A 21281-nucleotide genomic window follows, 5' to 3' on the forward strand; every position below is an offset into this window, starting at 1 on the left:
ATCACTTGAATTCAGTTACTTATTTTTTCCTGGACTTTGCCAGGAAGCCTATTAACTGACTTGACCATATTCAAGTTCTTCAATAACTTGACTAAAAACCTGGTTATTTCACTAACAGTTGCTAGAAAGGCACCCCAAGCTGTTTCTCTCTTCTCAAGCAGAAAGGGATGGGGGGGGAGTTGGCATCTACCTGTGTTAAAGAATACTTCTTTAGGGTGGAATTTTGGATCTGTTTAAAATACCCTTTTATAAAGCAAATGATAAGCCACAGCAGAAGAAATCTAAGACTGTCTGGACTGTTCCCCTCCTGCCCATGTACATGTAGAAGTGAATTATCCAAAACAACATAGTACTCTGCTAAGAATCTGTCCTTTTTAAAGATTTCTTCTCTCTGTTTAGGAAATCTCCTGTAGAAAGAAAAGTTGTTCAGGCTTTAACAATTCCCCATGAGAGTTAACCACTATGGAAAATTCAGAGAATGGGGCATCTCTTTGTCAAGAGATCCAGTTTGATCATAAGAGCTGCTTGCTGTCCTTGGAGAAAAGCCTATGCTGTCTTCTTCCAGCTGCAAAGCAAGCTGAAAACTTGTCTCATTATTCCCACTGTAATTTTTCTTCACAGGAACCAAGACATGAAGGACTGAAAAAGAAGAGGAAAGCTGAACACTTCACGTAACACAAGCCTTCAGCAGCTCTGCTTCACCCTCAGCTGAGGTGTGTGCTAAAGGAGAGCTGTTGTCAGGGAGGTGGGAAAGGGGTTTCATCATCTTTCTCATAAGCAGGGAGAAGTTGGGTCATAACGCATTACCTCCCTTCTCCTGAGATACATTAGAGGAAAGAGTGTGCTCTCATATTCTCAGGAAAATACCAAAAGATGCAGAAGAATTAGGCAACAATAAATTACCAAATTCTGCAGAAATTAAAAAAAAATCCAGAAGAGAATTCTAAATTTAATCTCTGTCCACAAACTCACCCCCAAAAGTGATTTTGAGATATTCTTTCTATAGAGATGTTACATATGATTTTGCTTTTTTAACTCTTGTCGTGATCACACTCAGTCCATATACGCTCATGACTGTGTACACACTGTACTATCTTAACCTAAGAACACATTAGAAAAATGCAGTTCTACCAAGCTGTAGGTATTTCATGCTGAATGCATTATGAAGCTCAAGAACACCTTGAAAGCTCTTGGTTTTGAGACGTGTAGGTGAAATGAACAACAATTTTGCCAGCCTACACATGGTTGTGTAGGAAGATTATTACAGCTCCTGACTGATTAGCTAAACTGTCTCTGGGAAATAAAAAATAAAAATCCTCACACACAGACATGATACAAAGAACTAACTTAAACAGGGGAAACATCATGACAGAGTTTTTTTAAAGAGACTATCAGTAAAATGTACAAAGTGCATCTCACACAGGTGGATACCATGGTTTCAGTGAGTAGTAGTTTGGGTAAGAAAAGTAGTCTGGGCAGATTCCACTAGCTTTCTTATTTCTGCATTTGATATTTATAGCAGGAAAACTAAAATTTAATAATCAAATTACTAACTGTGAATATCCAAATCTAGGCTATTCTAAGACCCTTAGGTCTTCATTAAAAATCAGAAAAGACTAGTCCAAACCATTCACTCATTCCTAAAAGGAAGCACAAGGCATTGGTTGGTTTACTAGGATTATCTTTACAGTACATACTACATTTTTATATATGTGCTTGCTACTGCAAAATGCTTGGTTTAACCTGCTATCAATAAACAATGGGTATTAGTTGTATGAACCACAAGCCAGAAAGGTCCGTGCAATCACTACTAATGCAAAAATTTAGATCCCATTGTCTGATACATCCTTACTTTCATTAAAACCGATTTGAGAGCTATTTACCATTTCCTCTACTTTGATAAGACTCTTTTACATTTTACTCTTTGGAGTCTTCTGGAATTCCATCGAAAGCTTATTCCCCTGTTTAAATTCAGCTTCAATTTATGTTTCTCAAGCAGTAGGTCAGTGCTGCTGAGCTTCAATTCTGAAACCCAAGTAAAGATTGAATGAAAACAGATTTGTGAAAATGAATCCAGGCCAAAGCAAGCTTTAAGGAACAAAAAATAATCATAAACATGGAAGCTCTTCCACATGTTTCACTGTGAACTTGTATTTTTGCTTTTCTTTTAGTTTTAGAAACAGAGCAAGATACGTCTCAAAGTACATTTTCCTTACCTGGAAAATTAATAGGCATCGTCAGTGTCTTACCATTTTACAAACTGTTTAATTGGATATTACACTTATGACAATAGATTTTTTCTTTTATTCTTACCATTTCTACTGATCCATCTTTTGGATAATACAGAAGTTCATAACGCCGAAAGAGTGAAGCATTTGCGTCATACCATTCAGCAGTGAAAGCAAATCTGTCATCTTGACTCTGGAAAGAAAAAGTGTAGGGGAAAGGGCTATTACAGAAAGTATATGTGTGTTACATGTAAAAACACACAAATAAAACACTTCCTTGCATTTGTTGTCAGAAAAGTTAAAAAAAACCAACAAACAAAACAGTAGTAAATGCACTTGCATACTCTGCATATTATCATCTGCTTACCACAGCTGGTGGCATCTTTTCACTTGTTAGCTATCATCTTTTAAGTATGATGGAAACGGCATGGCAGTTTTCCATTTATTCAACTTATTCTGATTTCGTCAGTCATGAAACATGGACTGTTGTGGAAGTTGTTGTTGGACTTCTTAACTTTATGAAAGTATTTGATTTGCTTTTATTTGTTAAAAAGAACATGTTTGCTCACAACTAAATTATAGAATCTTAACACATTTTCTACATATCCTACAAGAACAGGACACACAACAACGAGAACACTTTCCTGTCCTGAGCAGTCATACCTGAACTCCTGTTAATGATGAGATAAACATATTCAAGTTAAGGACATTAGTTTGATTCACTAATTAACTTCTTGAAATTTACATTAAGCATAGATAGGCCAATCTCATTTACAACTCATTTTCTGCCCCTAAGGACTGTGACAAGAAAGCTAGATTGCCATAATTCTAAAACTGTAGCTACATGCATAGCTCCTCTCCACTCCTCGTCCTTCCGAGGATAACCCCCTACCAGAAAGTAAGCACAAAGGCAATGCAACGCATGTGGTTGTGCAGTTCTAGCACCTCTTAGTGGTATATGTTCATTAGCTATTGATACCGAAATATCAGTTATTTGATAGCTGTTAGATGGAGCTCTAAATTTTTATTTTTCACACCTCCTCTAAATCTGATTGCTACTCCCGAGGGTAAGCAAAGTCTTGTCACAGGATTCCACTCTTTAGATGTATCTGTACTCTTCTCATTCATCTTAAACATTTAGGTATCACTGGGGGTTCAAGTTGAAGCCACGTAGGCCTTTTTAATCCTTCAGCTTTTAGAAAACAGCAGCATTTCAGCTTGTTTCAAAGACTGCTCAACAAGTAAGGACAGAAGAGTTCCCATGGGCTTCCATGACTATTCTGGAACACCAGCAGGAAAAGAATCATAATCGTTTTCCTAGTGAGTGCAAGCTTATAGATATACACATTAAAAAAAACCAAACTAAAACAAAAAAAAACCAAAAAACCCCTAAACCAACCAACCAACCAACCCACCCCAACACAAAACAACAAGAGTAATCTTGCTTTTGTTGTCGGTGCATTTTTTTCTTTCAGCACCTTCAGCTTAAAACTGATTTAGGACTAAGTGCTTTTGCAGGTTGAAGTCCTAACACAAGCAGCAGCGGGAAAGAATGAGATAGTGAAGAACAATTTCAGAATTTTACAATGTGATGAATACTTGTACCTGTTCAGTTAAAAGCATCATGGCAAGTGCCCTACCCTCCTGTCAGCCCTTATGGTACCCCTACACTGCACACGAAAAAGTCACAGAAAGACTAAGGCAGTGGGGGCAGCACAGGGCTCTGTGGAGGATGCAAAGCTTTCATTTCTAACTGTAGAAGTCTGTACAGCACTGAAAACTTTATTTACATGAGCTACTATAACTTCTGTGTTATCTCCACACTACACACTGTAGTCTTTGACAACACTTAAACTCATGTTTTAGGTGCTGCATCCAGCACAAAAACACTCTGGGGACTTACCCTGGTTTCTGGCCCTTACTTAAGCTAGACATGCTTGTGTCTTCATTGCTACTGCTGTCATTGCGGAGATATGTAAGCCAGAACAAACTCTCTTATTTCAAAACTCGCACCTTAATTTCTCTATATAGGCATGTTGTTGGCAACAAGCAATAATAGGGGTTGGCAGACAATAGTAAATGACTGGTTTCAACCTTGATCTTAAATACACTCATACTGCTGGAAGACAAGACAAAAGATTTGATCGATTAATTTGACCATCATCATGTCAAGGATGGATGTTAGAGGGAAGTTCTCTACCAAAGAAGTTGTCTAAAAAGAAAAACAGCCGTGCTTCTAGAGTACTACCTCCACAATTTGACTAGTGATATATGAAATAAAAAAAGATGCACCATTCTTAATCAATGCCTCCTCATAACCTGAAGACGTATATAATTGCATTACTTCATGCTACTTATTTCATACTGTATCATCACTTTAAAATATATTTTCTAGGTAGCAGTTGCCAGAGAAGCTGCTAATTTTCATTTAAGCAAAACTTCCAAAATTTCCAAATGCTTACTTGTCTCAGGGAAGTAATGTATTTATGTGAACCAGCAAAGAAAACACCACTAGATTTTTCGCTTAGTCACCAGTATCAGTCACCAGCACCTTCATGTTTACAGTGAGAAATTACACTGTGTGTCTTGTTTGGTGAGGAATTGGTCAGACTTTTTTTTCTTTTAACGCAACCTTGGTTTTAAGATCCATTTGAAATTCATTTTATAAGATCTTACTCAATGTCTGAGCTATTCATATTTGTTATTCAGCAAGCTCTGCTGGCCACTGTTTCTTATTCAGCCAAATGGCAGAAATGACCATTCTGTATTATCTTCTTTTAGCACTGTAAGCAAAGGCAAGGTAATAAATGGTACTTAGACTTGAAAAACACCGCAGAGCTAACCCCCAAACACCCAGTAATGTTTTCAGTAAGCAGGAAAATTTGAATCGATTATCATTTTGAATCTGGAAAATATGGCAAGCTAACAGTTTTCGAAAATGACCAAAACAGTCTGTGAAGCTTCTCCTAGCCATAACCAGAACTTCCTCTGCTTTATGGACATAAAATTTTCACAATAAATATTTCTAAATGCAGAGAACAATATCAGAAGAAAACTTAAGAGCTTATGGGAAATACTGTAAAACTAATTGGAAACGGATTATGTTTGTGAACAGGTAGATTGTTTCAGAGGCGCACACTGGAGAGTGAAGAAATTCAATATTAAAAGCAAACTGAAGGCCCCGCCAAACAACTATAATGTGAAACACAATAGGACTGCAATTTTACTATTGCCGATTCATGCAAATAGTCTTAAAACAGACAGAAGGCAATCCTGAATACAATCATTGACACGGAGTAATGTGAATATATTCTGGTGAGCCCTTGCCAGGCACCACTGTAAAACGGCCACTCCAAGTCATCAAAAATACCAACCAATTTAAAATCATAATTTTTAAAAAATGAGTACATATGAAGCTCATAATACATCTTTTTAAATGAAAACTGAGACTTTTACTTACTTATTTAATGCAGGAATAGGATTTTGAAGGCAAAAACCAAACATAAAAACCTGTCCATTTCCCATCAATATCGTAAGGATTGCAATAAAATTTTAAGTCTTCACAGCCCTGAAATTATCTTTCCTGAACATTTACTTTCAATCAGTTTATTGCTTAATCAACGGAACTGGTATGACAAACAACTTTCTTACATACCCTTTCTCTAGTGTGCCCTAGACTGCAATGTGGGAAGGAGTCTCAAAGATGAGAAAGATCTATGGGAGACATGCTACGTTTCATCCTTGGCTCCTGTGCATCCTCCTAACAAAGGAAACTCAGAGAGAAAACAACTGTCCAGAGCAGAGAGTGATTAGAGACCAGCGATGACCTGTCAGGTGGTGTGATGTTCAATTCACCACACCGCTCCAGACCAGCACTGAGTCCCAAAAGAGGAAGATTTCACAGCTCTTCACCAGAGAGCCCCGGCACCTCATTCCCCCAGGAAATGGCTGAAACACACGAGTCACTAGTGAAATCACATCACTGTGCACAGCTCGAGTAATAACAAATCAAATGAATCTATAAATACATTATAACTCAGAAAATTCTTACTTTAAAGCATTAGTTTCCATTAATTTCTATCCTGTACCCTCACTAAAATCACACATAGCCTCTGCTCTCATGACTACATAGTTAACCAAGCAATACCTAATGGGGGAGAAATAATTTTTCATAACTTTTCACATCAGTGGAAAAAATCATCAGCACTAAAAAATCCATCAGTGACTGTGCACTTTATATTTACATAATGATAGTTTTAGAGTAGGTGTCTTCAGCTCAATTTTTACAGCCCCCTTCCATAGTAAAATCTAGGGCCACTGAAATCTGTAATGTCAAGAGTTCACCTACTGTGAATATGGAAAGAATAACCTTTTTCTTTCTTCCTTCTTCTACAAATGGCACAGAAAAACATTTGGATGCATGTGTAGGTTTTGCTAGCTTATGCTTTTTTGTTTATGTTAGCATGTGTTAATATGCAGTAGGATGGCTCTGTGCACATGAGAAACATTTACTGAAGTACAGCTGAATTAAAAAAATTAAATTTTGTACTTAGTTCTGAAAGTGATGGGGGAAGCAGTCATCTTTAGCTAGCATGGGACTAATTTCTAGAAGCTAAATCCAAGCATTTATAAAAGAACTGTGCTCACAAAAAACTGCTGTAGAGGGAAACTGTTTGTCTGGAACATAGCTGCCAAGGAAGCTCATAACCAAAAAGCAGATGCTTAGCAAGCTGGACAGAAAATGTCCTGTCCTGTAAACCTTTCAGACTTCCAAAGGGCTTCTGTTCTGCAATAAAACAAAAGCAGATCTTCCAACGTTTTTCATGAGAAGCAACAGTAGCAAAACAGTAGCTCAGGGACTAAGGAACTTGCATGGGAAGGCAGAAAAACAATTTTATCCCTCTGGTCTGAGCCATGCATAACATACATATGGATTTGTTTTTTCCAGCTTCAAGATACCTCCTGACTGCCACACTATTTTACTGTTCTGGGGTGAGTACTTCTGTCCTCTTCCTCTAGTTTTGACTAGAAATTTCATCCTAGAGTTTCCCTTACAATGGAGAACACAGGGAATCAGAAGCTAGAGAATTTTTTTCTGCTGATCATACGCACTCTCAGACTTACCACAGTCTAAGGGAAGGGTAGTTTAGATTATTCCCCTCACAATTATACATGCAACATATCTTTACTAAGATCTGGCCGTTTGCATGAGTTTCTTTTTTCCATTATGCAAATAATTCTGTCCCATCAGTAAGCCTGAAGCTAATCTTTTTCTGCCAGTGTGTCACTTCATGCTTTTGAGCTGTAATCTCTGTGATCTGTAATTGACTGGAAAAAACCACCTGTAACTTAAACTAGTTAGCAGCCTGCAATGTATCATAACCCCTGTAGCTTACTACTCAAGAAACTCCACATGAAACAGTATCAAAATAGTTCTTAAAATTAGTAAAGCCCTGAGTTATCTAGAAAGTGCATCTTTACATGCTATTAGCAATCTGGTCTCTATGAGGCTTATATACGCTACCAGGAACTTCAATATGCATGACATATTTGACACAGGCTCTTGGCCTGTTGCCCACATATGGACGAGTTTAGGAGTCATGAAGAGTATTGCTACATTTTAAGTGGGCAGCTTAGTGTCTGCTGCTCCTTCGATTTTCTCAGTGACTCAGTGACTCTGAAATCAGACCAGAAAGAAAAAGAATGAAAGGACCGGAATCAACTCCCAGCAAAGCAATAAAAAGACTGCACAAACCTCAGTAAAAGCTGAATCAGAGACAAAAAGATCCATCTTGATATCCATATTCTATATTTTGTAAAACTGTGCGTCACAGGGAAAACCTGCAGTGAAGCACTGCTGTTAAGAATCAGGCTGTTTCTATGAAAATTACTGGGAACAGGATGGACCAGCAGACAGGATCAATTCTCACACTGAATGGGTATTTCTCCTAATATAAAAAAAAACAACTTAGATCTTTTAGAAAAATCTTTTAGAAAAAAAATCACAAAGGCATATGAGTTTGCCGACCACTCTCTTTGGCAAAAAATATAATTTCTTGAAATGGCTGGTCAACAGGTATCTGTCTCCTTGTCTTTCCTCTTTGTAGGTTCTACCAAAAAATAACTGTTGCCATATGTGTTGGTGCATTCCTTAGGCAGATGTTGGCCTCGTGCTCTTCAGACAGTAGGCTGAAGTGGGGGACCTGACCAGCTGCCTTCATCAAGAACATTATTCTCAGAATTGAGTCGAGAAGTTATTCTTGTACATGCATGATCAACCTCTAACAGCAGGTACCTAAGTCCCATTAATTATTTGAAACAGTTCCTCAAAGCTCACAAATCACTGATCACTCATCTTCCAGACCAATCACCACTTCTCAGATTTAACTCTACTGTGAGAGGACTTCAGCACAACTGAAAAGAAAGTCACTGATAAACTCCTAGTCTGAGGAGCAAAAGTCACGAATTTCAGCCAGATCTATCTCCACCGTCCACAAAAGCAGCTACTCACGGTCTTTCTTATACTGCCCCAGCAGGCCATAGGTAAAAGCGTTGTCACAGTATCATCTGCTTTCTTAAGACTCAGAAATACTTCGATTGCTTTAAATGGTTCACTGTTATTAGCCTTCCTGTTCTCCCACTCTAATGTCTGGCTAGCTTTGCTTTATTTTCAGCTGAATGCTTTTAGGTGCATCTGTCTAGGGAACCGCAGGCCCGGCAGTATGCCCAGCTTTCCAAGTAGCACTGAGTGCTCGCGAACTCAGAACATCAGATAAAAAAAAATGTAACTTCAATTTGCTTTAATGATTGTCTCAACCAGTGGGTTAGGAGTCCTTTTCTGTCATGTAAGGATATCTTAAATATGACAGTCCCCTGCAGATAAGTTTATAAAGCTAAAAGAGGAAAAAACACTTAAAACAATTGGTATCTCTAAAAAATGTTACATAAAATGATGAAGTCAAGACATCAAACAGGACATGTCAAGCTAAATGGCATTAATAAATGCCAAAATATTTAATGAGCTTCACTTCTCCATTTGTGCAATCAATTTTCACCTGGGGGGGATGGGGTAGCAGAAATCATGAACGACCTTCTGGTTTGCTAAATAAAGGTCGATGGAAAATAGAAAATGGGACTGGGATTCCTGCATTCCCAGCTATTCGTGGACTTCTGTGCAATCTCTGACACGCCAACTTAACATTTTGTGCCTCCTTCTCTCCAGCTGTAACAAAATACTTATTATGGGAGGGCTTGCCACACTCTGGGCACTAGTAAATAAAAGGCATTGCAAAAGCTGTAAAGCAATTCTAGCTTATACAAAATACACAGCTTAACTTCCTTTTATACAATCTATGCCTGGACTGCTACAGCGAGACGCATCTCAGAGAGCAAAGGAATGGTTAGCGAAATGTACGGTATCACTTTATCACTGAGCAAACCACTTGCTTTTTCATCAAACATGTCCATCTTTGTAGTTTCCAGGCACTGTATGCCCTTCAGTCTGACTGAACAAGGACAGTATGTTTAACTAAAATAGGCAACAATCTTAAACAAATACACTTCCCAACCACTATTCTCTGCCTTTCTTTGGGACTCCTTGTCATTACTAAATGACAAGTACTTCTGCAAGCACAAGAAATAATGAGGCTTGGTTCTCTATTTTGTGACGGTTTTGGCCACAGCCTCTCTTCAGCTCAGGCATTGAATAAAGGCTCATAACCACCTGGATTCTCTGATGTCTAACTAGGGTTGAGCTCACACTGAAGTCTTTTTTGAAAGATGCTTTAGAGCATTCTCATGAAACCTGGAGGAACATCATTACTGCTCTGCAAATCTGACTGAAATTTGTCTGTAAATTACAAACTTACTGGGGTGGGTGGGTGTGGAACTTAGGACACAAGATAGTGGTCATATACACCCAAGCAGATTGTGATCACACAAACTTTGGTTTTCTGAGGCAAACTGGCTGAAAGCAGCTGTATGAAAAATTCTATTTGCACATGACAAGTAATCTTCCATCACCAATAATTGTTTAAAAGAAAAATCTCCATTTGTGAAAGAAAAGGCAAGGAAAAAAGTGCAGAAGTAGCTAAGCCATTAAATGTTATCAGCAATTTTGCAAGACAGAAGCAAGAGACTTCAGACATACTGGTAGTATTTAACAAATAACATTCTGAGTGGCAGAAAGTGCTCTCCTTTTCAGCATTGTAATGCTCCTCAAATCCCAAAATGAATCCTCGGCAGTGCATGCTTATTAAGTTGTGTGATTCAACCCATTTTCTACCTTCACAGTTCCTGTAATACAGGATATTTTCCAGGCAAAACTTAAATCCACAACACTGTGTAGATAGAGCACTCAATTAGCTCTGTCTCTTAAAACTCATTTTCTTCCTCCTCTTCTATTCATGTTTCTGACACACGATCTGGTATAATTTTTAGAACTCCAATTTTGCAGCCCCCTCGCTGCTCTTGGACCTCCCACCGCTTTCTCAATAGGCTTTTCTTTAGTCAAAAAGAAAAAAATATAAAAAAATCAAAAGATCACTGTTCAAATGGAGAAGCATCTGGCAACTGCAATTTCCATGACAATGTCTTGTCTACAGATGATTCTCAATCTAAACTTCATATTCAGAAGCTCACTGGTGAATTTTGCAAGCATATCTCTTTTTATCCTCTCCTTGTAGAAAACAAATCCTGCCTATTGAAAATTTCACACAAATTCTACACAACTATTTCAAACTAATTAAGTATTGGTTAAATTATTAAAATTCATTATCGTCTTTGGAAATCTACTGAGTCAGACACTTACATTTTTACATTTATATTTTCCCTGCTCCAAATAGGTGCTACTTCTTTTAGATCCGCAGTTATCTGAATCCTAACGTTATTGGTACCTAGGCTTCTAGAGATGCCTTTTGGACTATATACGTTCATATGGTTATTGCTGCCTGGACCACCTGTTGCCAAGTAACATGGGGATACTTCTGTCTCTGTAGCACTAACCAAGTCAATCTTCCTTGTGGATGGGGATCTCCGTTGAGGAAATCATCTCCACAGGGGTCATGATGAACACAGCTCTAGAAAGCTGAAGGTCTTGAATTTTTCTTCTCAGATTTAGAAATCTGCAATCCCACCTCACATCAGCGAAATTACCTGGCTGTTCTGTCAGTTTACTAAGCAAGAAATCTTCTTTTACTACTAGATTATGTAAATTCTGCAAGCTTCCTACAAAGCGTGTAGGCATGATTAGTGTAACCTATTCCTTTTTTTCCCCAGTCTCTTATATAAGAGAATCCAGAATTCAAATCCTCAACTATTAACTTCAGTCCTCTGCAATTACATGTTATAGTTAAGTACTTAGTTCCAGGATTCATGTTATTTTTCTAATTATGGAAGATAACTTCTCTAAAACACATGAAGGATGCCATACTGCTGTTTACTGGTCTGTGAAGACAGGTTTAGTTTTAAAACACCAGCTAAGGCTTGCCTTTAAGGGATTATGTGACCATTTGATGCATGCTACAAGATATGCTTTATAAAGCTGCAGATCATAAGCTATATTATTGTAATCTTAATTACATGATCACAGGTAATTCCTCTAAGAGTAGTCAGTACTGCTCAGCACGTGCCTATCTGCCTCCACTAATTGAAGAAGAGTCTGACAGTGATTTTAGCAAAAGCAGAGCTGTTCCCTGACTCAGAACAGCATTTGTAACACAAGTCATCTCACATAATTACATCTGAGCATAAAGTTTAGGTGCTTTGCACCTAATCAGTCAATAGTGGCAGAACTAATGCTGCCATGGTCAGCTGCTGAATGCTGGGTCTCTGACTTTGAACTATGAGGTTAGGTCTGCATGTGATCCCAGAAAAGGAAACAGCGGTATACATACATTGAGCTGTGCACATCCCATTACACAATTCAACCTATAATGTGCTTACAGGAAAAACATTTTTGAAAGGCTCAAAACTTGTCCCAACAATAAAGGCAATACTCAAAGGTAGTTTCCTTTTATAGAGAGTGTTCCTCTGGCAAAATTTCAGCTCTCAATTTCCAGCCTTTTCAGCTCTAAAGCTCTTCAGAGGAACACTGAATTTTATTATTTTTTTTTTTTTGGATTTGGATTATGAAATGTTTTCAATTTTTTGCCCCAAACATTCTTATTCAAGTCTTCCATTAAATTTTCAATCTCCAGTAGAATCTGTCTGGAATATTTCAAGCAGAATGATTAAAATTTGAGAAAGTTATGAGGAGCTGGAAGTAGAAGTTTGAAAGAAAACACCTACAAATCCTGAACCAAGCTGTCAACAGCCCTTCAAAGTAGTATAGTGCCTACAGCATCTTCAGATTATCTCAGATCATAATAATCTTCTGAAAAGCATTTTTAACAAGAAGCGGTTGGTTGCCTTGGAATCACAGATAAGAGAAAGAGGGTTTTTCAGCCAGTCGATACCGCAAGCATTAGCACCCAGGAGTTTGTGCGAATGTTGTAAAGACCACACATGCTGCATCTACCTTGAACAGAGTTTATAACAGTCAAGTAACAATTTATGATCCTATGAAGCAGACATAAAACTCTGCCGACACATTTCTTATTTCACCACTGTAAACACTTAAAGCAAGTATTTTGTCTGTATTACTGTTTAACAAAATGTTGATGTTAAAATACTATTTTTTCTCAGATTGTGTCGAATATTAATTTTCAGGTAGTTGGACTAGATCCAGATTTCAGCTAGTACAGATGTCATGGGCATATATCCTTTATTTTGAAGTCAGGCTAATGACAAGTTACATGTGAGCAGAAGTTCTCATAATAAAAACTGTTCAGCAACTTCCTATTAGTAAAGTTGTCAAAAAGTAAAAACTTCTGTGGGGTAGAGGAACCGAAGTACGTAAGTATAATCATGTTCTTAAACTCTGCCAATCCTAACAGGCTTTTACAGGTTCATCTTATGAAGATTTGTTCTACAATTCAAAGATTTATTTCTCTCCCAGAGCATGGGACTTTTGTCATCACAGTTTTGAGCACGCTATGTTATTCCCCAGAGATGCGAAGGTCTCTGCTGGATGCAGACAGTGACTAAGAGATTCCAGTCCCATACACAGTTTTGGTGAAGTTGCTTAGTTCCACCTTCACAGCTGCCCCCTGCATTACTGCATTTGATGTTCAGCACTTTTAGAAAAAGGAGGTCGTATTTACCACTTTATCCATTTGTAAAATGGGAATAATCATCATCATTCCTTTCACAGAAGGAGAGCAAGATTTAATAGCTAAATCATCCATGCTATTTAAGCATTATAAATCCCCCTTAGTTTTGCCAAAAACATGCCAGTGGCAGCTCAGTTAGTTCATCCTCATTTCCTGCTTCTGGAGACCCTTCCCCGCAGCACAGGAACAAGACACCCATGTGAAGAGTCAGAACAGGGCTGCTAACGCTGCCCAGCCTGTGGCCTCCGCAGTCGCCACCAGGAACCGCTGCTAGTCCAGAACATCAGTAGCTGCAAGGATTGGACCCAGACCACAGTTCCCCTCCTCCTCCTCCCCAGTGATTTGGGGGTGTTCAGACTTAGAGGCCACGGTTATCAAAGAGCGTGTCACAACAGAGAACATCAGACAGGGTGAGGACAGCATTGCTACTATGTAACTAGAAAACATACAGCATAATACAGTCCTGCTCCTAGATACTACAGTAAGAGAAAGAATATATATAAAGAATAAAATTAGGAGGGATACTAAGTGAAGGATCATACTTAAACGTGCATGTGGTCATATGGAAGAACAGGTACACAGCCACAAGCATGCATGCCCACATCTCCTCCCTTCCCATGTGTAGACCTCTCTTATATGTGGCTCTCTTTCCAAGTGTGTTAGAATATCCTGCAGAAAAAGTGTGATTTTTAAAAAAAAAAAATTAAGGTAATAATTAAGGTCTTCAATAACTATTAAAGAATCCCATGCAAATAAAGAACATGCAACAGACTCTCTGGAACACATCTCCGGAGAGAGCCACTTCTTTGCAAATACAGGAGCACCCTCTGGTGCCCAAAGACAGGTTGGGCACCTTATTTAAACCTCAAGAATTAACTTCTGAAACGACCAGTAAGAAGCCGTCTCTGTTTGCTATCTCTTCTTAGCGCACTATGCCTCAAAATTAGTAAACTTGTAAGAGGAGGTAGAAATTATTAAATTATGAAGCACAGGTCACCACAGCCTGGGTGATGAAGCCCTTCCACGTAGGAAAACTGCTGATGCAGGGGCACGTGGCCCTCTTCGATAGCCACCCTCCAAAAATGCCAATGACTCATGTTTTAATTGAATATCAGAGCAGTCCACTGCAGCACAACTTGCAAGGGCCACCTCACAGAGTTTCTCTCAGACTGGGAACATACTTATTAGGCATCAGCGTGAGAAAAAAAGAATTTCTACCTTTTGTATGTGCTCATCTGATCAGGGAATATTCTTATTGTTATAAATGCAAGTACAGGCTACGCTCTCAGTATTAAGCTGTGGCACTGTGTTCCAAAGCCCAGCAATACAAAATCTACTCCCTTTATCAAACTTTACACTGTTTTTTCTTTCCATCTTGTTGGCTGGGAGAGAACTACTGGATTCCACTCACAAAACACCTTGGTGTGACGCTTAGGCACCAGTGCCTCTGGTTTCCATCTGTGTAAGGACACAAGTGAACACAAAATAGTTTGGGAGGATTAGGCCAAGCATAGTGCTTACTTCCAGGAAGCAGTACTTTTGGTGATTATTCCTGGTAGCCACAATTACAGTTAAAGGTCAATGTTCATGGGAAAAGCCACCTTCAGACTCACAGCAATAGGTGTTCCCTACTACCACTGTTTCTCACCGGCCAGTTAATGATTAACAGAGTATCCCACCTGGGTATGCTATAAACCAACACTAAAATGCTCAACTGAACAGCCAAAAACACTTTTCAGAGGCACACTATTCCCTTGGCTTAAATGAAACAGACACTATTGAACAGAAAAAGACAAAAGGTTCAGTTCATAGTGTTTAGCCACTGGCCACCAAGACCTGGCGCTCCAGTCAGGAGCTGGAGAACACGACACGTGAGATGAGGCTGGTAGCCAGCTTGGAGAGGAGAAGGCTGAGGATGACCTTACTGCTGTCTACAACTACCTAACTGAAAGACACCAAAAAGACAGAGCTAGACTCCTCTTGAAGGTGCATGGTGATAGCAAAAAAGGCAAAGGACACAAGTTGAAACATGGGACATTCCAGTTACATATTAGGGAAAAAAAAATTACCAAGAGGGTTGTCAAACACTGGCACAGGCTGCCCAGAGGAGGTGTGCAATCTCCATCTTTGGAGATGTTCTGAGCTTGCCTGGACATGGCCTGGAGCAGCCTGGTCTGGTTAGACCTGTTTTGAGCAGGCTGGAGGTCCCATCCAACCCAAATGATAACTTTATGATTCTTATTATAGCTTGGCAACAACTTGCCCAAAGGTAATGTCCATCCTTCCAAGCTTCACCAGAGCCTACGCAGATCTGTTGGGTTCATATATTAACAATGGTCTAGATGTCCTTTCGAAAAATCAAGAGCTCTGACACAACATTCTTAAGTATAAATTTTATCCACATCACATCTGCCTGGAACAATTCTCTAAATAACCACTGTCTCTGTCATCAAATCCTATTGTTTTTTTATTGCCAACTGAAAGGAAAGTTTGTAACTTTTCTTTATTCCTGACAATGGTTCACTGAGTAATTCCTGAATTTCTTCAGTTTCTGACAATATATAAAAAAAGAAAAAAACAACAAACAATTAGAACTGATGTGTCAAAGATATTAAGAACTGCACCTACAACCCAAGGAATCTGGAGAGACAGCTCTAGGTGATAAAGGGAGACTGGTGTCAAATTTATCATTAGGTAATGCTAGGTAACTTTGACTATCATACTGTCAACTATTTGAGCCACTCCATCAGAAGACCTATAACGCATCTTAAATTACTTTTAGAGAGGTGGCACTTCCTGCAAGCCAAAGCCAAGACTTGGCTAGAGTAGGAGGTAATTTATCCCATGGATTCTGAACCTGCCAACTTTATATTTGCAGGGTGGTATTTTATATAGCACGTAATGTCATAAAGATGGCAGTGTCAAACCCAAAATAAACTCCTGGAACAAAGGAGTTATTTTTTTAGCAATTTTCATTTGGCTGACAGAGGGACAAAGATTGTTTTTTTATCAGCTACATCTTCTGCAACGTACATAGCCTATCTGCTCAAGAAGTAAATTAGCGGTATTTGGGAACACTAGTTCAAGAAGAAACCATGTCATATTTTTGACGCTCATAGGAAAACTCATTATGCAATCAGCATTTAAAGGCTACCTGACAGCGTTTTGTTTATTTTTTCCTCATCCTGCATACAATGTTTGGGTTTTTTTCCCTGTGATGAAATGCTGCAACTGACAGCCATTAAGTAAGGAAATTTGTCTTTGTGATTGATTCTGTCATGCAAGCTTACAACTGAAAGGGTTGGGCCACTTAGCAGCTTCAAAAAAAAAAAAAAAAAAATCAATGTCATCACCAGCTCGCACTCTAGCGAGACTGAGTCTTGTTTTAAGACCAAAGAAGCAAATCTTCTCAAGCATTAGGAAAGTGGCTTTTGGGGATATTTGCATCTTTTGCTGGAAGAGCTTAAAATGCACTTGTTCAGGAAAGTCTATTAGCAGCAAAGAGTATTGTCAGTTTATATGATCAGCTCTGAATGACAGCTCTTCACCAAAGTTATCCCATTTTACCAGCTAATCCAGTATGGTTGAGATTACTGGTTCCCAAATGAAACTCTTATAAACCAAGGTATATTCCACAGCTGCCCCATGAGCTGTATTGCCTTTATAAAGTCTTCAGCTGAAAATATGATCCCATCATGATATACTGGACCATGAGGAACCCAGGACTCAACATTGTCAAGTTCTAGAAATGGCTGATTCACTTCCCATTTTCTAGTGAAGTTTCCATTTTCCAAAACATGAAATAAGTCTTTTCCACCAATGAAGTTTTAAAAAATTCCTCATTTTTCCTCCCGAAGCTGAGGATTTCCATGTTGTTATTCCCTAGGCTGGGGATTTTACCAATGAATTGATGATAATAATAACAACAATAAACATATAAGTTGCAAAATTTTCTGTTGAAGTGAACTGAACTGCTCATCTCCAGATATATTGAAGATTGTGGTCCAAACTGCATGACTGCAAGCTCTGGCAACCTACCCCAGGAGACTCTACTTCATATATATTTTCCCCCAACTTTGAAAAAATAACTAAAATAGTTAGACACTCAACTTCCACTAACTATGCACTTCTACATCAACAAAATAAAAGCCAGATGGCATTATATTAGACAAGTCACCTGGCTTTTATGTGCTTTGATTTTCTTATGGGCAAGATGGAAATAATATTCCTCTATCCTGTTGTTTAAAGGGTTTTTGTAATGTAGACTGCAGTTGTCAGATGTGCAGGGGCAAGAATAATTGTTTTAAAGAGTGGAAGGAAAGGAAATTACCCAACTGCACCTATGTACAGCCTTTCCAAGTGCAATAATGCTCTGTATCTGTGTGACACGCTGCTTGCATACCAAGGCCATTGTTCTCTGGCAAATGCTGTATCTGGAACACTTCCAAGTGTCAGGGTGCACAAAACTCATTAATTAAAAGAAAATAACATTGTTAACATCACGGTCCAATATGTCTCTGCATGTGATTACATGAAAGGCACCATTACAGAATAATGCATTCCAGCAGCCAAGTGAGACAGCACATCTCAGATGGAGATAAGCAAGTTTCCCTTTGGGAATTTACTGCTCACCATGCACAGCAGCCATGTGTCATACATGTACAATCAAGACACCAGAATGCATGAGAGCTGATTTGAAATACTGTCATCTGATGACAATGAAAACTGTTTTCCAATGATTAGCAGACCTTTAAGCCAAAGTGCTGTCATAGAAAGACAAATAACTGAAGGATATTTCAGAACATTTCTCCCCTTACCTTAGCTTCCACCACAGTTATGCACCCACTATTACAGTACACACAACTACTTCCAGTGTGCTGCTTCCATATGACTGAAGTACAGGGTCTAACACAAATACATTCCAAACTGACTCCACTAGAAGTTATTACATTTTTCTTTCTGTGGCCATGATATGACTTGTAACAGTTTTTTTCTGAGTTGGCCAGGCTTTCTAGCAGAAAATTCATTACTTTCAGAAGATAATTAGGTTCCTGAGGCTAAAATCCAGCTTGTAGATCAATATTTGAATCCATTGGAATCCATTTTTGATTCATTGTTCCTGAGAAATAATGTTTTGAAAATGTTTGAGATGGATCAGGTGTGTGAAGTTGTACCGTCCAACAGTCATGTAACTTATCCCTTTCCTGGGATGCTGTGTCCATACCTAATTGGGTAGCACACTTTCCTGAAATATCTATTTTCCCGTCGTCTTCTAGCTACCAAATTATTCTTACTGTATTTTAGGAAACCGGAAGGAGGAAGTGTACATGAGTGGGAAAATCGGTGGCTTTGTATGTATGAAAGAAACAAGCAGGACTCTGTAACACTTGAAAGGCCAGAGCAAACCAAAAGAGAGTGAGGTCCCAGGACACTGGAGAAGCACAAGAGAGACAGTGAACCTAACTGCAGTCTTTGGGAAGATAATGGAACGAGTTATTAAGCAGTCAGTCATTGAACATCTAAGACGACAGTATGATAATAAAAAGCAGATAACATGAATTTGTCAAAAACAAAATTTTTGTCAAGAACAAATCCTTTTCTGACACAGTAAGCACAGGAGAAGCCACAGATGTGACAAACTTGGCTTTGATCAGGCTTTTAATCTATGTCACCTGAGAGTCTGACAAGCTGAGTAGGGAATTATGGCCTAAACTGAAGAGCAGTTATGACTACTATATGAAGAAGTAATTAGGAATACTTCTCTTGCACACTGGGAGTCAAATGGGGTTACACAATGATCTGTTATGCACCTAGCTTTGTTCCGTATTGTCCTTATTACACGGACAACGAAACTGAGAAAGCACACTTTCAGAATCTGGGCTGCTAACTAAGGTGGGAAAGATTGCAAGCAGTTTAGTAAACACAAGCAGGACGCAAAATAACGATCTGAAAATTCTATAGAGACAGACACGAATGATGACCATCATGACCAAGAAAACAAATTCAAATGCAAGTGGAAAAACTAGCCAGACAACAAAAACACAGGAAAAAAACCCGAAAGTTACAGTGGACTACCATTAGAGAGTGCAATGAAGTACAGTTGGGAAAAAAAGGATGGCAAACTTGGCACTATGAAGATCTAAGACACAAGAAACAAGTATTTTGCTCTGTTCAGCAGCAGTGAAACACACAGCAGTTGGCAAACAATGTACAGGTCAAACACCACATTTAGAGAAATCTGCAGACAGTGGGAAAAAATCTAAACTTTAAAAACACATGATCAGTAGGAAAATGTTAGGAGAACAAAAATTGTTTAGTGTAGAATAATGTGAAAGGAGGAGGGCAAAGTTATAATCTTCAAGTTCTGCACATAAAAAGACAAAAATGGAATATCTTCATACCCACCAAGGACAGGACAAGTAATCACTGCATCATTTGCAGCATAGCATATATTAGGAAAAAAACTCAGTGAACTATAAAAATCATCATGTAATGGCATTATGTCAACAGATCATGCAGTTCCTGTCACTGAAGGCTTTCCAAAACAAATTAAACAAATCCGCCATGAAACATTTTGTTAGAGGTTGCTGTAAAATTCAACACTGCTTTAATGAATTGGTTAACTTGGTGTCACCTCAGAAATAAAGGGAGGTTAGAAACAGATCACACTCATAGTCACAGTCAACTACAACACAGTGAATGTTTTACCTAAGTGACGCCTGTGTGAACTCACAAAGGATGACTTCTACCGACGTGAATAAATTCAACATGGGAACAGAAAATTACAATTTTGACTGGATTAAACAAAAGACCTATAAACCCTGTATTTGAAAATGAACAGTGGCAATCCTCCTTAAGTGGCAAATGCTGATCTTGAGTTTATGTTCTGAAAGCAAGGTGCACACAAAGCTGCTACACAGGCTGGAGGAGCCGGGGCAAATCTGAGCTGCTTGAGCACGGTAGCAGGTGCGTCAGCCAGGCTCTTATGTATCGTGTTTGAGTACAAAATTTGATTCAAAGTTGTTGGGTTTTAATCAGCTTTGGAAAACGGTGGTTTACACACCATCTTCGGCAAAGGGGACTCAGTCAGTTGTTTTATCAGTGCAAACTGTGTTTTCATTAGTGTCCCGGCAACCACATCCTGTCATCTTCTGTGCATTACTAAACAGACGATCCGGGCAAGAATAAAGACGGTCGCACCTGAAACGCGTTCCCTTCTAAAAATCCACCATCTGCCTTCCCACTGGCTCCCTCGCCAGCTTCCGAACCGGCCTGTTCCTAACTCAGGGCGGCTGGGACGCGCGAACCGCCTTCTAGTTGGGCATCAACGAGACCTAACGGCGGTTTAAATTTACCCGCGCATTGCGCCTCGCAAGATCCCTCAGAAAAAAAGCGAGGGGAACGGCCAGACCAAACCTCACCGGCGCACACCGGGCCGGGCGAGCAGGCGGGGGGCAGCGGCGGCACCCCCCTCCCCTCCCCGCTCACGGGAGCGCAGCCCCTGAGGGGAGCCCCGGGCGGGCCCCGCCGCCGTTATTCCGGCAGCTCAGCACCGCACGCCCCGGGGCTGAGCTTCGCCCCGCCGCCCGCCTCGGCAGCCGCCTTGCGGAAGGAGGCCGGCGTGACGGCTACTGACCCCCGCCCGCCCCGACCCCGCTCGTCCCTACCTCCCACCCCCTCCCCAGCGGCGGCGCTCACCATGGCGATGGCGGCGGCAGCTGGCAGCCCGCTTCACTCTGCTGCCGCGAGCGCGACGTGACGCCACGCGAAGCCGCGCCCTGGCAACCGAAGCCCCGCCCCCCGGCGCACGGCCTAGCGATTGGGTGAGACGGAGAGGGGGATG

The 21281-nt window shown here is 39.7% G+C and overlaps 1 protein-coding gene across 5 annotated transcripts in view; it reads right to left on the reverse strand.

The window, feature by feature from the left end:
• NME7 (NME/NM23 family member 7) overlaps positions 1-21220 on the reverse strand; it is a 92960-nt gene extending 71740 nt beyond the window's left edge. For 4 of the 5 annotated variants that reach the window (XR_008467170.1, XM_054207231.1, XM_054207211.1 and 1 more), the window contains exons 1-2: positions 21137-21220; positions 2314-2421 (exon numbers count right to left, since the gene is read on the reverse strand). Coding sequence is in view for 4 of the 5 variants with exons in the window: in XM_054207231.1 (XP_054063206.1) it covers positions 2314-2421; positions 21137-21139 (111 nt within the window). In the remaining variant the exon portion in view is untranslated. Of the gene's footprint in view, positions 1-1883; positions 2026-2313; positions 2422-21136 lie in introns of all 5 variants that reach the window. The other variant, XM_054207246.1, reaches the window with a different exon arrangement.
• Between the last annotated feature and the right edge of the window lie 61 nt (positions 21221-21281).

This window comes from Rissa tridactyla, chromosome 1, assembly GCF_028500815.1.
Source record: "Rissa tridactyla isolate bRisTri1 chromosome 1, bRisTri1.patW.cur.20221130, whole genome shotgun sequence".
Classification (NCBI taxonomy): Eukaryota; Metazoa; Chordata; class Aves; order Charadriiformes; family Laridae; genus Rissa; species Rissa tridactyla.